This window comes from Amblyomma mixtum, chromosome 3 (genome assembly GCF_055824585.1).
Source record: "Amblyomma mixtum isolate Tamu chromosome 3, ASM5582458v1, whole genome shotgun sequence".
NCBI classification, from domain to species: domain Eukaryota; kingdom Metazoa; phylum Arthropoda; class Arachnida; order Ixodida; family Ixodidae; genus Amblyomma; species Amblyomma mixtum.
In genome coordinates this window covers 246,434,742-246,448,833 of record NC_143014.1, presented here as the reverse complement: position 1 = coordinate 246,448,833, position 14,092 = coordinate 246,434,742, and the positions used below count along the sequence as shown (strand labels likewise).

The window sequence follows — 14,092 nt, the reverse complement described above, 5'->3', positions numbered from 1 at the left end:
TAATTCGCACTATATTTGTTCAAATATGGTAATATTGCATTCAGAAGGCACCAGTATCATGACTTTTCCCATACAAGTGAGTGAGCAAATTATACCTAGAGCCGCAGCGATTGACGCGCTAGCTTGGCGTGTTAAAGAATCAGCAAAGCTTCGTTACAAGATTCTACCTTTCCTGAGAATTAAGACAATTAAATTTATCAGATTCCCATCATTCTATCATTTCTACTGATGTCCACACACACACAAAATCATCAAAAAAAAAGTATGAGGTTGAAAACACACAATTTCATGAAAAAACTGACAGACACTTAGATGGTCTGGTGCAATAAACTGTGTAAGCAGAATCAGCTTTTATGAGGATGGTTTTCCATTTGGTGCCTTTCCCTTCAGCCATATCCCATTGCGTGCAAGCTGCGGACAATTAAGTTTGCTTTACATGGGCTCGATTTTATGGCTTACTAATTATTTTATGCTTTACATTTGCTGCATTTGCACTGCAATTTACTTTGGCTGGCCTAATGACTCACAAATTTTTTTTTATGCTCAACCCAAGCATGCTTTTTATGCTCAACCTAAGCATGCTTTTTATGCTCAACCCAAAAGATCTTAGCTGAGGCAATATCTGCATCATGTGCATCTGCGTCGGACGTCATGCATACGAGGTGGCCTGGGCACGACCACTCTTCACAGTGGAACATGAACGAGCTCACACGCCAGTACATGCTCGTACGCCTGCACCAAATGGATCCTTCCCATTCAGTGTTATGATGACTACCATCGCATAGTGGCAACGCAGGTGCTTGGGCGAGGAGGTCACGCTCAGGCCTCCTCCACGGTTTAGGCAGTGATGACCAAGCTTAGTATGAGGATAAAACGGCAAAACATGTGGAAGCCAGCAATAACAGACCCTACTACTATGCAAGCATAATGCCTATGATGCCTTCAGCTGTCGCTGAATCTCACATTACATCGTCTGGCATCAATTTTTATTTCATTCTATTTAAGCAGCTGCGATATGCGATCTGTCATATAACATTCCCATACATTCCCTAAATTTTGCTGTCTACGCAAATTGACTGCTCCAATATCCCCTAATGGCTACTACACCTTTCACAGCTTCACAAGAGACAAAACATTGGAAAGAGCCATGTAGTTTTTTCTCTTGTAAAATAAGCACAAATTCAAACAAATAAAAGGGAAAATTCAGTGGGGTCTGACAGGTTATGAATGAGGCTACGAGAAAAGGAAAGCTATAACTAGCCAATAGGCTGCAATTAACAGTCAATGAAGCCAGCACAAACGAAAAGCAAGAATGAAAAGTGCACACACTTACCATATCATGCTCATAGTCAACAGCCAATGGCTTTTCAGCATCTGGAAGTAATTTCATGACGCCCACAGCTGCAGAGTCAGTGACTATGTGGGTGCCGAAGCTGAAGGGAGTCCTGTAACCAGCTGGTCTCAAATCCGGATCCACAAACTTCACTTCGTCCTCCCCAACGTAAAGTGCTGTGCAACATAAGATAGAGGTAGGAAAAAGTGTGAAGCTGTACACAGTACAGCTGGGCCTATTATAATGAATGATCAACCAGCACGACATCGCTTACACTTTTTTAGGGTTAATTGCTAAAGTACACTTTCACTGACAAACACTAGCTGAAACTACAAAGAGTTGCTAAACGGAAGTTACAGTAGAGGACCAGCCACAATGAATAAATGACAGAAGGGGTGTAGAATCCATGCTGTTGCAACTTAAACACTGCAAGGCTTGTAGCACAGAACAACACAGAAAGGTTAATGTAATGCCCCGAGGAAGATCGGTGCCACCTGACATGACAAGAAAAAGTTACGTTCTCATAAAAAATTGCGAGGACACTTTGGCAACTAAAGTGTTGAGAGGAGAAAGAACCGTTCCCGTGGCTATATCGATACCCAAATTAAACATCTTTCGGGGATCTTAAGTGTTAATTACACTTAATTACACATTTTTCCATCTAATTTGACACAAATCCGACGTTTTTCCGACCATTCTGTGACAATTTTCACTATGCCGTGACGACTTCTGGTGGATATGACAACGCACCATTCCCGTGGCTATATCGACGTCCGCGCTATTTTGACACAATTTCAACATTTTGGTCTATAATTAATTACCTAATTAACCTACAGTCATTAAACTTGGCTTCTAGGTTCATTTTTTCCTCCTCTATCGGATTTAACCATTCGTTTTCTCCTATCTTTTTTAGTTCCCTAGTTAACACAAGTTAAACTCGTATGGGCCATTAAAGGCATTCGCCTTAAAAGATTGTACATTGAGGTAGCTGCCAATCGCAAACAGAAACATCTTTGGCCTAAATGCATATCAGCTATTCTTGTTTTGCTCAGTTTGCTTTCCACATACGTGTACACTCGCCGTCAAAAGTAAATAGAAGGCGACTGTCAAAAAAATTTAACTTCTTTAAATCTAAAGCATAATGGTCCATGTTTGTTGGTGCACAGTGAAATTCGCAAAATCACCATTAGGCTGCACATATGTATTCAAGGATGCATGAATTGAGCGGGCAATGATTAAATTTTTCGTTAATATTGCCATCCATTTACTTCTGACGGCACCTGTACATGATTATTGTATTCCATTCACATTGCAAGAAGACAGGCAAAAATAACTTGCACTAGCCACCAGTTGCTACCAGCTCACCTCACACTAGCCACCAGCTCACAAGTTACCCAGAGGCAATGGAAGTAAGACTCCACTAAAGGAACCCAATGAATACATGCATGCCATATTTAAAGAAAACAATTCACTCACAGGAAATCAAACGATGCTTCTCTTCTCGATCCATCTTTGCCTTGCTTTCAATCATGCACACAAATGCTGCAAGAGACACGTCCGTTAAACCATGAAAGCCAAGCACTGCATCCAGGTGTTTCTTCAAAAAACACAAAAAAGTTACCTGTTACCTCAATTAGTGACACCTCATCAAGACAAGCAAACGGAAAGGAATTAGGCATGATGCCTGATTTAAGAATAAAGAGACAAGCTGAGTAGCATACTACTTTGAAGCAAAGAATACTTTGCATTACAATTGCAGTTAGAGTGACCTGCTACAAAATCAACACTGAAAGACACTTCCCGCTTCCATGTAAAGAATAATGAGCAAGTTACACAAAGACATCTTTGCTCCCGCCAAGACGTTTGACTAATGCATGCCATACCTATGTTTAATTAGTCATCCCTTGTGTTTGTTAGTTGCTTGTTTCACGCTCTGCTTCGTGCATATCTGTGCACAACTACTGTGCTTTCTTTGCTACAGCCAAGATGACTGGGGTGGCGGGCCAGTCAAGATGCCCAGGGCCACCCTTTGAGAGCAACAGCTGCACAAGCTGCCTTCTCATAGGTAGGTATTGTAATATGTTGTAACCAGAAACTCTAGTGTTCGCCCACTCTCTGAAAACAGTGTTGTTCAGGTATGCCCGAGCTGTATGAGACACGGACAAGGCAGTCGGTGCCCTCGGGAATGTGCAACATGGTGCCCCGAGATCTAAGTGTGCCTGGGAGCAGGCGCGCTCTCTTGGGGGTATCACTTCTTTGCCCAGGGGGAAGAGTAAAGTGTGGAAGTTCCTTCTGCAGCCCTTTTATGAGCCAAATCTGCGCACAGCAAATGAACACATCACTACTGCCCACAATGCTACCAGCAGAGTACCCAAGTGATCTGCTCCAAGGTATTACTATGGTCCATTTTCATTAAAGGGGCACCGAGGACAAACTGAAGCTTGCACAGATTGAAGGATTACCTTTAAAAGACTAAGAGGCTCCTTGCACAGAAACCACCACAGACAGTGCTCAATGATCTGTGGGCAGTAATGGAGACAGGGACATCCCCAAATGACACAATATTTAGGAGCCTTGAGTGAGGAACCTGGTCACGGACTTCAAGCAGGAGATCGCTTCTGGCTAAATTTGTTGCTTGCGCTCAGGGCATTTGTATACATTTTGAAACCAGGAATGAGGATATTTTCTGGCCTGGTTCTTTTTTTTTTTCATTGAGTATGACATGGTATCAAGGAAATGTTTCTTTCACTTTTGGGAAAAATTAAGCAGTTACACTGGTCTGCCTCTTTAGGGAGGGCAATCCGCGGATGAGAAGGATGATGCTAAAGAGATGTTGTTTCACAGTGCTGTAGCCACCCATCATGCACCCAAACAAGGGGATGGGACAGGAACTTGAAGCAAGTCTTGCACATGCCAGCTGTATACCCCAGCTATAACCAAATGTGGTGCAGTTCAGGGCAGTTATTCCACACAATGTTAACCCTAGCTGCTAAAAAGTGAGAACATAGGAAAGTTATGAAAAAGAGGAGACGAAAGTAAGTAAAAGATGGAGAGTAGGACAGAAAAAGAAAGAAACTGCCGATCTCCCCTTGTACAGAAAGCGGGGGCAAAAGTGGTGTGCTGCCACAGTCAAGGGGCATTCATTAAAGGTCCAAGCACTCGGCAACAGCTCAACCTCCAGAATCCCCTTTTACCCGGACACAGCGAAATGCCACGCATTACAACACGTGGGTGGCGTGGCCCAAGTCCACATGTTGGAAAACCGTGGTGTCGCAACTCATCATCACCTGCATGCTACAGATGTGGCTACACTCCTTGTGCACTAGATAAATAAAATTGAGTCTATCATTACAGGTGCTAAACAATAATAATGCTGTGCACCACGGCAACAAGTGAAGCCCATGTAATATTACTCACATGTCTGCACACTGGCATCCTTAGCTTCACGTTGCAGACCACCTGAAACAAGCCAACATCAAAATATAATGCAACAAACTGCAAAAAAAGCATTAATTTTACTAAGCAGTGCAGTGCTACTCCAGATGGCAGGGGTGATAACTTTCAAGCACAAGGCAAAGTTCACAGACTGTGGTAATGTGCAGGAGCCAGTTGTAAAAAGCTTAACTATACATTGTGCAACTCCAGTGACCCCTTTAAAAATTGACAGCATGGCTCAAGAGAAAGGAAACAACCCTTGCAGCATGCCAGTCAAAAAATATTGACAGAGGCATCTTTTAAATTAGAGTGTTTAAGCTAGCTCAATGCAAATAAACAAAGCAGTAGGGCTAACTGACCATCTCATTATATAGCTTCACAACTTCAATAGCGAACTATACAGCACTTGGAAATTAAAATTTAGACTCCCTGATTAAGCAAGCATACATGCATTTCCTGTTTTGTACCCACAGAGTGCAACAGAAGAAAAGTCAAATTCTATGCTTAAAAACACCAAGATGTACCATATAACAGATCTTCAAGCTTTAGCAAACAGTCCAATAGGAGTTGTCACCTAGCAAATAGAAATTAAACAGTTTTGAACAGCAACAGTCAGCAGAGAAACTAGGCAAGTTCAATTAGAAAACAATCCTTTTTTATTATATCCTTCACAATCACCTTCAAGAAAGCATAATTCAAGTCACCTATGCACTTGGAGAAAGTTCACCGTCTCTGGGCGAAACAAACAAAATTAAAACCCAGCAGGTGGCACTGCATTAATTGACTTATTCAAAGACTTGCCTCCCAGCTTGAAGTTGCTTTTGCCAGTCGTTTAAAGGAAACAAAACAAGACTTGCAGGCAAAAACATATTGTGCATTTGTAAAATGCTTTGACATATTCAAGAACTAGCTATCACTGTTTTCGAAGCTGCTTCCCAAATATCACTGTTATGTGACCTATTAATTTGATGTTAAAGAAAACGATTGTGCAGAATTGGCTTGCACTGCAAAACAGCTCTCACCTCGAAGTTCAATTTCCTTGCTGACCGTGTGTCTTGGGCAAGTTTTGACTTTTGGAAACTTTGCAGTAGAACTTGTGCACTGCTGTTTCTTCTGATACAATTCTGCTTCGCAACTTTCTCCATTACGCCTCTTGTCACTTTTTCCCCTAGTTGCACCCACTGCAGGAAGCTGTTTATCTTCAACTGCTCTCGTTCCTTTGTCCTCATTTTTGAGACGTTGAGATCTTTTCGCAAAGCCTGCTAAGGAGCGCCAAATGGTTTTCCCTGGCATGGTAGGATCTCTGAAACGGTCAGCGGCTGATGAAGCTTCTGGGACATCTTGCTTTTCCCTTAAAGGAAAACGTTGCTGACCTCCGTCTTTCTGCCGACTTTTACTGATGCTACTGTAGTTTTCTTCAGAGGCCTTGTTCGAAAGATTTTCTTTAGCTGCAGAAGCCACAGGAAGTTGTCCTTTGGCAGTTTTCAGTACATTCCTTGACGACTTCCAAAAATTTTTCCAGGACCTGACAGCTCCTGAGGAATTGTCTCTAGCCAACACAGGTGGTTCCGTCCCTGAAGAAGGATGATTACTGCAGGGCACAGTTCCCTGGGTTTCACTGCATACATGTGCTTTATCTTTCATGGCAAGTGAACCTGCTTTGCTTGGTGCAGTCCTTGAAGGCTTCATTTCCTTTGCACATGCTTCCCGACCACTGCTGTGGCTCTGCCTGAGTGATGTAGCTGCCTTTAATGAAACTGTGTTCTCCTTTTGTACTTCCTTATTGTGCATTTGAGATGCCTGAGAGCTGACAGCTTTAGGCCGGGACCAAAAGTTTCCCTTTTGCACAGGTAGTTTTTCGCCTTGCAGACCGGACCTATGAAGATTTTTTATTGCAGGCACAGAAGGTGACCTCTTCTCTGGTCTCTGAAAGTCCTGGAAGGATGTCTTGCCTCCCAGTACAGGAGACCCTGCTGATTTGAACGATGAAATTCTTTGCATGGGAGGTGTTGCTGAAGGCAGAGAAAGCTCACTAGACGAAAAAATGCCTGTGCGCAAGTTCTGATCCACATGCTGCCCACTATCACAAGGTTCTTCTGCTGCCTGCACGTTCTTGTCAGATATACTGTTTGGGTGAGCAGACTGCATGACGTCTTTAGTACCAGCACGAAGCAATGAATGTTGTTCTCTGACCTGTATACTGTGGCAACGGTTTGCGTGCATGCTGCTTGCTAAATTAGCCAGCGCTTGCTTTGAGTCAGTGTTTGGTCTCTGCAAACTGTTGCAAGTTGTGCTGCTCCAGAGGTCTCGAGACATTAATGGTACCTGGTTAGGCTTTTTACTTGGTGATGACTTGGATGGATGAGGGGAACCAAGAGAGGGTGTTAGGCCTTCACAATCTTGCTTGCCCTTACCGCTGCTTTTTGACTTGGCCAAACACAAAACGTTTTCTTTTGTTGAGGTGGGAAGCCGTTTGGGTGACTTTTGACTCCTGTGTTTCTGTACCATTTTCACACCATGACCTCCAGGGCTTTTTGTTTCCGAAACTATGTTATCTGTTATTTGCCTTTTTATGACAAAGCGTGATACATAGGCCAGTGGAGGCCGCGCTTTGACAGATTCATTCGTCACATTGGTTCCAGTCTGCCTCTGCTTCTTCAACTCAGGGTACCGAGGTTCCTCTGGGCTTACCGGGAAGTTTGGAGTAACACAAAAGGCTATGTCTCCAACCAACAGACGCCTCCTTTTCTCTCTACGGCTGCTGTGGCTCTGACACGATTTACCGCCTTCATTCACACCAGCTGACTTCTGTGCTCCAAGAACATCTGCAGCAGATTTATCATTGCCTGACCCTTCGACCGGGTCACATACTTTCAAAGCAGCTTCTCTCTGATGACTTGTCTGACCTTTGGGACTGCCTTGTTTTTCAGGTGCAGGGGAGTCAATGCCAGGTAAGTACTGTTCAGGCAGATCTGCACTTCCTCCTGATATTCCTGCAGGTGGATCCGAAGTTCCAAAAGAAGCCACTTGGCTGAGAAATAAAAAAAAACAGTACTTATTAGAAGCAGCAAGCAGCAGACTGCTAGTCTGCACACCAGCAAACACTTCAAGGTGCCAAACACAGATTAATATTAAAAGGACACTAAAGGAGAATACTAAACCAAGCTAGACTGATCTGTTAACATCATGTGATAGGAAATATCCCATTTTACAACCAACACAGCATTGATAAGCCAGAAAATCGCATAAAAGCGAATGCATGTGGCAACACCACTTGTGGATTTCTGCAGCTGTGCCTAGTGATGTAAATTTTCAGCTGGTCATAGTTCGTTAATCTATTTCTCGTGCAATGACATTTTTGCGTCAATGGGCAAGTACTGTCAAAATGATGGGAAACCAGCGCGGTGAGTGTAGACGAAAATGCGGAGAACAGTCTCGTAACTAAACCATGCAAACCACACGACGGGCAGAAAGATGAGATGCAAACATGAGCACAGTCTTTCATCTTGCCTAGTATGAACCCAGCCTGCAAGGTCAGAACTGCAAGACCTCAACGGTACCCATGCTGAGAAGTGGCTCCTCTGGATGGCCTGAGAGCTCTGGTGAACACACATCATGCGACTTTCTCTGGGTTCAGTGGCCCATTAGTGCGGGAGGATATATGGAATTTCAAAGGTCTAAGTAATACAGCCACCTTTCCACACAAAAAAACATTGTAAGTGCTCCCGAGAAATACTAATCTATCTAGCAAGCAACTTGCTTAGTTTGCTATTTCTCTTTAGCATCCATTTAAAGTTACTTTTTCGGAGCTCACAGCACCACAGCTGAAGAGCACTGCTGCTTGCTTTCAAAAGGCCAGGCAACAGCCACCTAGAGCTTGATCTCCGCAATATATACCAGCTGGGTAGGCATACACAGAGGGGCGGGGAGGGGGGGGATAGTCAACCATTGTGACTATCAAATTCATATTTGTCAATGATTACATTTTTAATTTCTGATGTGTACAAGCTGGAAATAGCCTGTTAACCGTCTGGTCAGTACAGCTCCCTCATTATGCTTTCAGAGATCCCTGCCAACATTTCTTCTTTATTAGGACAATCTTTGATTTCTTGCACAATATTTTTATGATTGCACCGCATTACCATTTTTCTTAAGCTCCCAACAAGTGCACAAAGGTAAAGCTGAGAGTGTAAAAGTCTAGGTAAAAAAACAGGCAAAGGCCATTTGATGATGGAGGCAGAAGGTAGGCAGCCCTATCTTCAAGCGAGCCAACAACACTGACAGTTCTATGTTCACCTTAATCACTACAACAGTCTGCTATCACCCTGTCATCCCATATCCCAACCCTTCACTGCAATCACAGGCCCTGAGAGAGTTCTCTCTGAAGTGTCAATTTGCAAACAAAAAAGCCAATGCAGCAAAAAAAAAAAAGAAGAAGAAAGATTGAAAAGCTCGGCTCCTACTGGCTGAAAGTAGAAATGCACATCACACAGTGTTGCAGTGTCCATTAGGGAGGATTGCAGCCCTACCTCAGCAGGGAACAAGCCGAGAAAGAAAGTCATGGTTTGACGGTAGGACAATTTAATCAACTGCAACTCCCTTCAGAGAAGCTTGTGAAATCTTTATGAAAAATGGAAGTTTCACTAGGACCCTTTATTCCAACGTCAGTTCTTCAAGCCAAACAGTACCAAGTGCCTTTAGGTGATTTATGGCAGCAGCTATATAGCACTTAGCTTATAATGCATGAGAAAGTACAACTGCTCTGGCCTTAAAACGTAATTCAGTGACACAGCAGACTAGGTGAAGGTGCTGCATAGCACATGTTGCTACCCAACAACGCTGCCCAATACTGGACTCCAAGTGTTGCCACAGAAAGTTGGCACAGCTAAAGAAATGGCAAAGTCACAATAAAGTCCTTGACCTAGCAGCCTGAAGAGGCAACCAGTATTGTTCCATGAACCACTTCGATGCAACTAAAGCTCTTACCTACACTTAGGGACAGCAATGAGGGCTTGAACATCTGAAAGCAATAATTAAACATTACTAAGGGCAACTAGTGGCTGTCATCTAGGCCAATTATCACAACACAAGCAAAGCTGCACAACAGTGGTTACACACAAACATACCTGTTTTTGTAGGAGAGGTTTCTAGAATGCTGTTGAAGTACTTGCTCCTGTTCAAAAACAAAGAAAAAAAAATGTACGTCCAAGCATTTTAATAATTTAGGCTACAAAGTAAGCTTACTCTACTGTTCTGTAAGCAGCACTGGAAAAATTTCTGCACTTATAAATTTCAACATATCATAAAACCTGAACGAGTCATCCATTAACTGTATGTCTGCATGAAAAAGGCAGTGAATAAGCAACAAGAACAATGGGCATCTATTCTTGCAAAACAACTTTTAATGACAGCATTTCAAAATGCAACTTCTATTGCTTGACTACTTTATGACAAGTGCATCCAAATAAGAAAAAAAGAAAACGTAAGTGCCGGTCTCCAAATGAAGATGTATAGTGCATAAAGACAGAAGAAAGAACAAAAAGCATGAACCCCCCCCATCCAATCACAAAAATGCCATATTGCACATAAATTTTAAACAAAACTGCACACTGCAAATTTTACATTTCGGCAAATGAACTTCCTTATTCCCGAGAGTGATGTAAATGCTGCTTACACATCACCTCACCTGAGCATTGTATAACTCAAATGTCACATGCTTGCTGGCCAGAGTAAAGTTTCAAGAAAGCAAATTGATTAAGCTGAAATGCACAACCACAAGCCTCACAGTGTTCCAAATAATGTTGAAAATGTAACGAAGTTGGGCAAGAAATCTGGCTCATGCATGCTAGAACTGATGGCACATCTGCGAATAACAAAACAGGAAGTGGAGCTGACTGCTGTGTTGCACCACAGGACATGCTCCAGTGTGCGATTAGCAAACTGAGATTGCAGCATGGTTCTAGGCACACTTTTCTGGACACACAATATGCTCGTAAGTAGACAGCACAAGCTGACATCTCACTGCCACATATGCACAGTGTTTCACTGTGACTGACCTAGATTTAATAGTAACACGAAGCAGATCATGGTAGAAATGATTTGGTCTCATGTAAAGAGCCGCTGTTGTCAGCGGCGGTGAGTTCTGTAAAGTGGAAAAATTGTTTGTCTACAACGGGAAAACTAAATGAGCTGCATTATGAAATGCAGACCAAACTGGAAGCGCAAGCTGTTGTGAGGCCTCCGAAAAGAGCACTCCTCACCTTAAAATGGTTTGTATCAATGTTGAGATGGTCAACATGGAGCAGGATCAAGTTATTACAAAGGCGACTGAACCTACATTATGGTGCAGCAACATTTTTGTTGTCGAGCAGACCATGATTAGGATCTCACTAGACAATGAACATAAACAAGGCCCGACTTCACGAACCTTACCCCGTGCCTGTGTTAGCAGATGCACTGAATACACTAGGCTTGAGCAATGCGAAGTTCTACTCTGGACGCTGGCAAATCAGTCTAGACTACAAGACATCCTTCTGCACCATGAGCACAATGCAGAGCAGGGGTCTCAAACACTCAGCCCACTGGCCCTCCAAGTTTCATGTTTTATTTAGAATGCTCGTACCAGCTTCACGAGTCAGCTTCACCGCCAGACTTTTCTTCAAACTGAAACTGGCCACAAAGTTAAGTTCGCAGACTGCACTCATTCTTTGCTGAAAGGAGAACAGGCAGGAACCCTTTGATCTGCGTTACCTTCAGATGGACGTCAGCTGTCTTCAAGAGAGCACAACAAGTGAGGCGCCGGATAACCCTCTTTCTCTCTTTCACCTCTCCGCACCCCTAAATCGAACAACGAACCCACTCCCCACAGCATAGGGACACATGGACATTATGTTTAGCACAGTGTACTTCATTCAAGAGCACCCAACCATTCTCAGTTCACCTCTCTGCTCCAAGAGGAAGGATGCAATCATAAGGAGATCCTCTACCACACAGACATGTGTTGGTTTAGCTGTGGGAAAGTGCTGAAGAGATTTTTTGGCCTCAGAGAGGAAATCGACAGCTCCTTGAAGGAGAGAAATAAGCCGATTGCCGGTTGTCAAATGAGAAGCGGCTTCGTTCCCTTGCATTTCTCGCAGACGTATGTGATCACCTGAACATCCTGAACATAAAACTTCAAGAAAAAAAACCACAACGGAAATGAGCGAAGACGCTCATGCATTTCAAGCCAAATTACAACTAAGGCAGTGCCGGATAAAAGCGAATAAGCTGGACTACTTTCCAACTTTGAAACCACTAGGACACTTAGCCCAAGAATCTTGAGATGTTTTTGCAGCTGTGCTCCGCAATCTCAAGGAAGAATTCAAAATTTGGTTTCAGGACAACTGCAGCCTCTCCAAACAGAAACTTTCTCAGTACCATTCGCTGTGTGAGTCGACGATGTTGAGCCTGAGTTGCAAATGGAGCTTACTGACCTTATTGAACCACATTGCGACAGAAGTTTAAAGACGTAGGTGTCCCGGAGTTTTACACTTTTGTAGGTAAGACAATTTTTACAACTCTGCGGCACCAAGCGACAAGGATCATTGCCATGTTCGGGAGCACAAACTTGTGTGAGCAGCTCTTCTCTTTATTGAAAGTGTACACATCTGCTCTGCGCTCAAGGATGACAGACGACCACCTCACAGCCAGCATACGAATAGTCTCTGCACATGACCTAACACAGGATATTGCATCCCTTGTCGCTGCTAAGTGTTTTCAAACCTCAAGCCAGCAGCATGCTTAGAACCGAAGGGTAATTTTTGCAATTACAAAATAAAACCTATTATTGACAAGGCCAATTATCTTCATAGTTCCTTTTATTTAACACACAGGATGTTCATGCTCTCCACACATCCCCCCTAAAAAAATGCCTTTGTGATCGAGCCCCCTTCCAGTCTTTTTTTTTTTCTGGCTTCTGGCCAGCAGATGAAATTTTCTCATTGTGGCCCACATAGCATTATGAGTTTGAGACCCCTGGTGTAGAGTTTGCAGGCTCAGGTTCTCGCACAGGACCTTTGGCAACCCCAACGAACTGTAAGTCACAGAAGAGTTTCCTTGGAATGAGTTTTTTTTTATCAAGGTTCATTCCAAAAATGTGATGAATTTTTACACTTTGGGAACCGCTGAGTGGTCACTCAAGCAAATATGTTTTGTGGGAGTGGCCAGACTGCTTACAAAAAAAAAAAGCTTTAAAATCATGCCAGAACCACAGATGGAAGCTCCAGTTTTGTCCTACTTCAAGCAAGGGTACCTGGTGCCTTTCCTTCATGTCAGCCAGCACTAGGTAGAAGCCGTGCTTCTGCAAATTAAATATCCTGTCACTCACTGACCACAATCTATAAATGATGTACAACAAAAGTACGCTCAAACTTAGAAAGCAGCATTAGCCATTTGTCATGGCTGGAGGAAGTTTACAGAACCTCTGGATAGCTGGATGCCATGGCTTAGTCAGGTCACTGCTTAAGTCCCTGTTTGAATTTTAAGGAATGCACCTTTCATTGAAAAGGTGTTCAACAGTGGTACAGTAGAAGCCAGAAAAAAATGGGTATCATGTACACTGTCATTGTCATTTTTTCCCAGCTGGCTTACACTGAAGGAAGAAGAGTGGTTATATCTGCATGATCTCACCCACCTGCTACTTTCAAATGCCAGGGTGAGCAGTTAGCTTAAAGTGCTTTTCACATGGGTGACAGAACCCCATCCCAAGAAAGGGTGACTGTGCATGTCATGCTTTCTATATGCCATGCAGTAACAAAGGCTCTGGTTTTGTTCCGGCAGTGGAGACTGGGATCGTTTGCTTGGTCGGCACAAACGATCCCTCTCCTTGCGGTTTCTTCTTTTAGGCACGGCCTGAGTGGCACTTTTTCCATGTCTGGAAAGTTTACAGCTCAAGTTCTGCGGGGTGCCCACGGTCATACCGCAGCTGCGTTCTTTTTTAACGCATAAGCATTACCACCCCCACTTGTTCACAATATGTTTGGTGTTTGAAGCCACCACCCTCCAGAAGGCCTCCGCCCACCTTTGCTTCCACCCAACTCCACCCTCCCGAATCTCCCACCCACAACCGAACAGCCTATCCTCGCCTGCCAGAACCCTCAACCACCACCAACAACCCACCTACACCCTCTACAAGGCCTCCACCCACTACCCACCCACCCTCACCGTACAGAAGCCGCCAGCCACCACTAACCATACACTCCACTCTCCAGAAGGCCCCACCCACCACCCTTCACACACTTCCACCCTCCACATGCCTCCACCTACAAGAAGCCTAAGCAGCACTGG

At 43.7% G+C, this 14,092-nt stretch overlaps 1 protein-coding gene across 1 annotated transcript in view; it reads right to left on the bottom strand.

The window, feature by feature from the left end:
• The window catches only part of LOC149354258 (uncharacterized), a 36,002-nt gene that overhangs the window by 5,900 nt on the left and 16,010 nt on the right, over positions 1-14,092 (bottom strand). Inside the window, exons 10-15 of the mRNA XM_089583231.1 lie at positions 9,895-9,941; positions 9,755-9,788; positions 5,791-7,799; positions 4,751-4,792; positions 2,810-2,875; positions 1,334-1,509 (exon numbers count right to left, since the gene is read on the bottom strand). Of these exons, the coding sequence (XP_089439357.1) occupies positions 1,334-1,509; positions 2,810-2,875; positions 4,751-4,792; positions 5,791-7,799; positions 9,755-9,788; positions 9,895-9,941 (2,374 nt within the window). The remainder of the gene's footprint in view (positions 1-1,333; positions 1,510-2,809; positions 2,876-4,750; positions 4,793-5,790; positions 7,800-9,754; positions 9,789-9,894; positions 9,942-14,092) is intronic.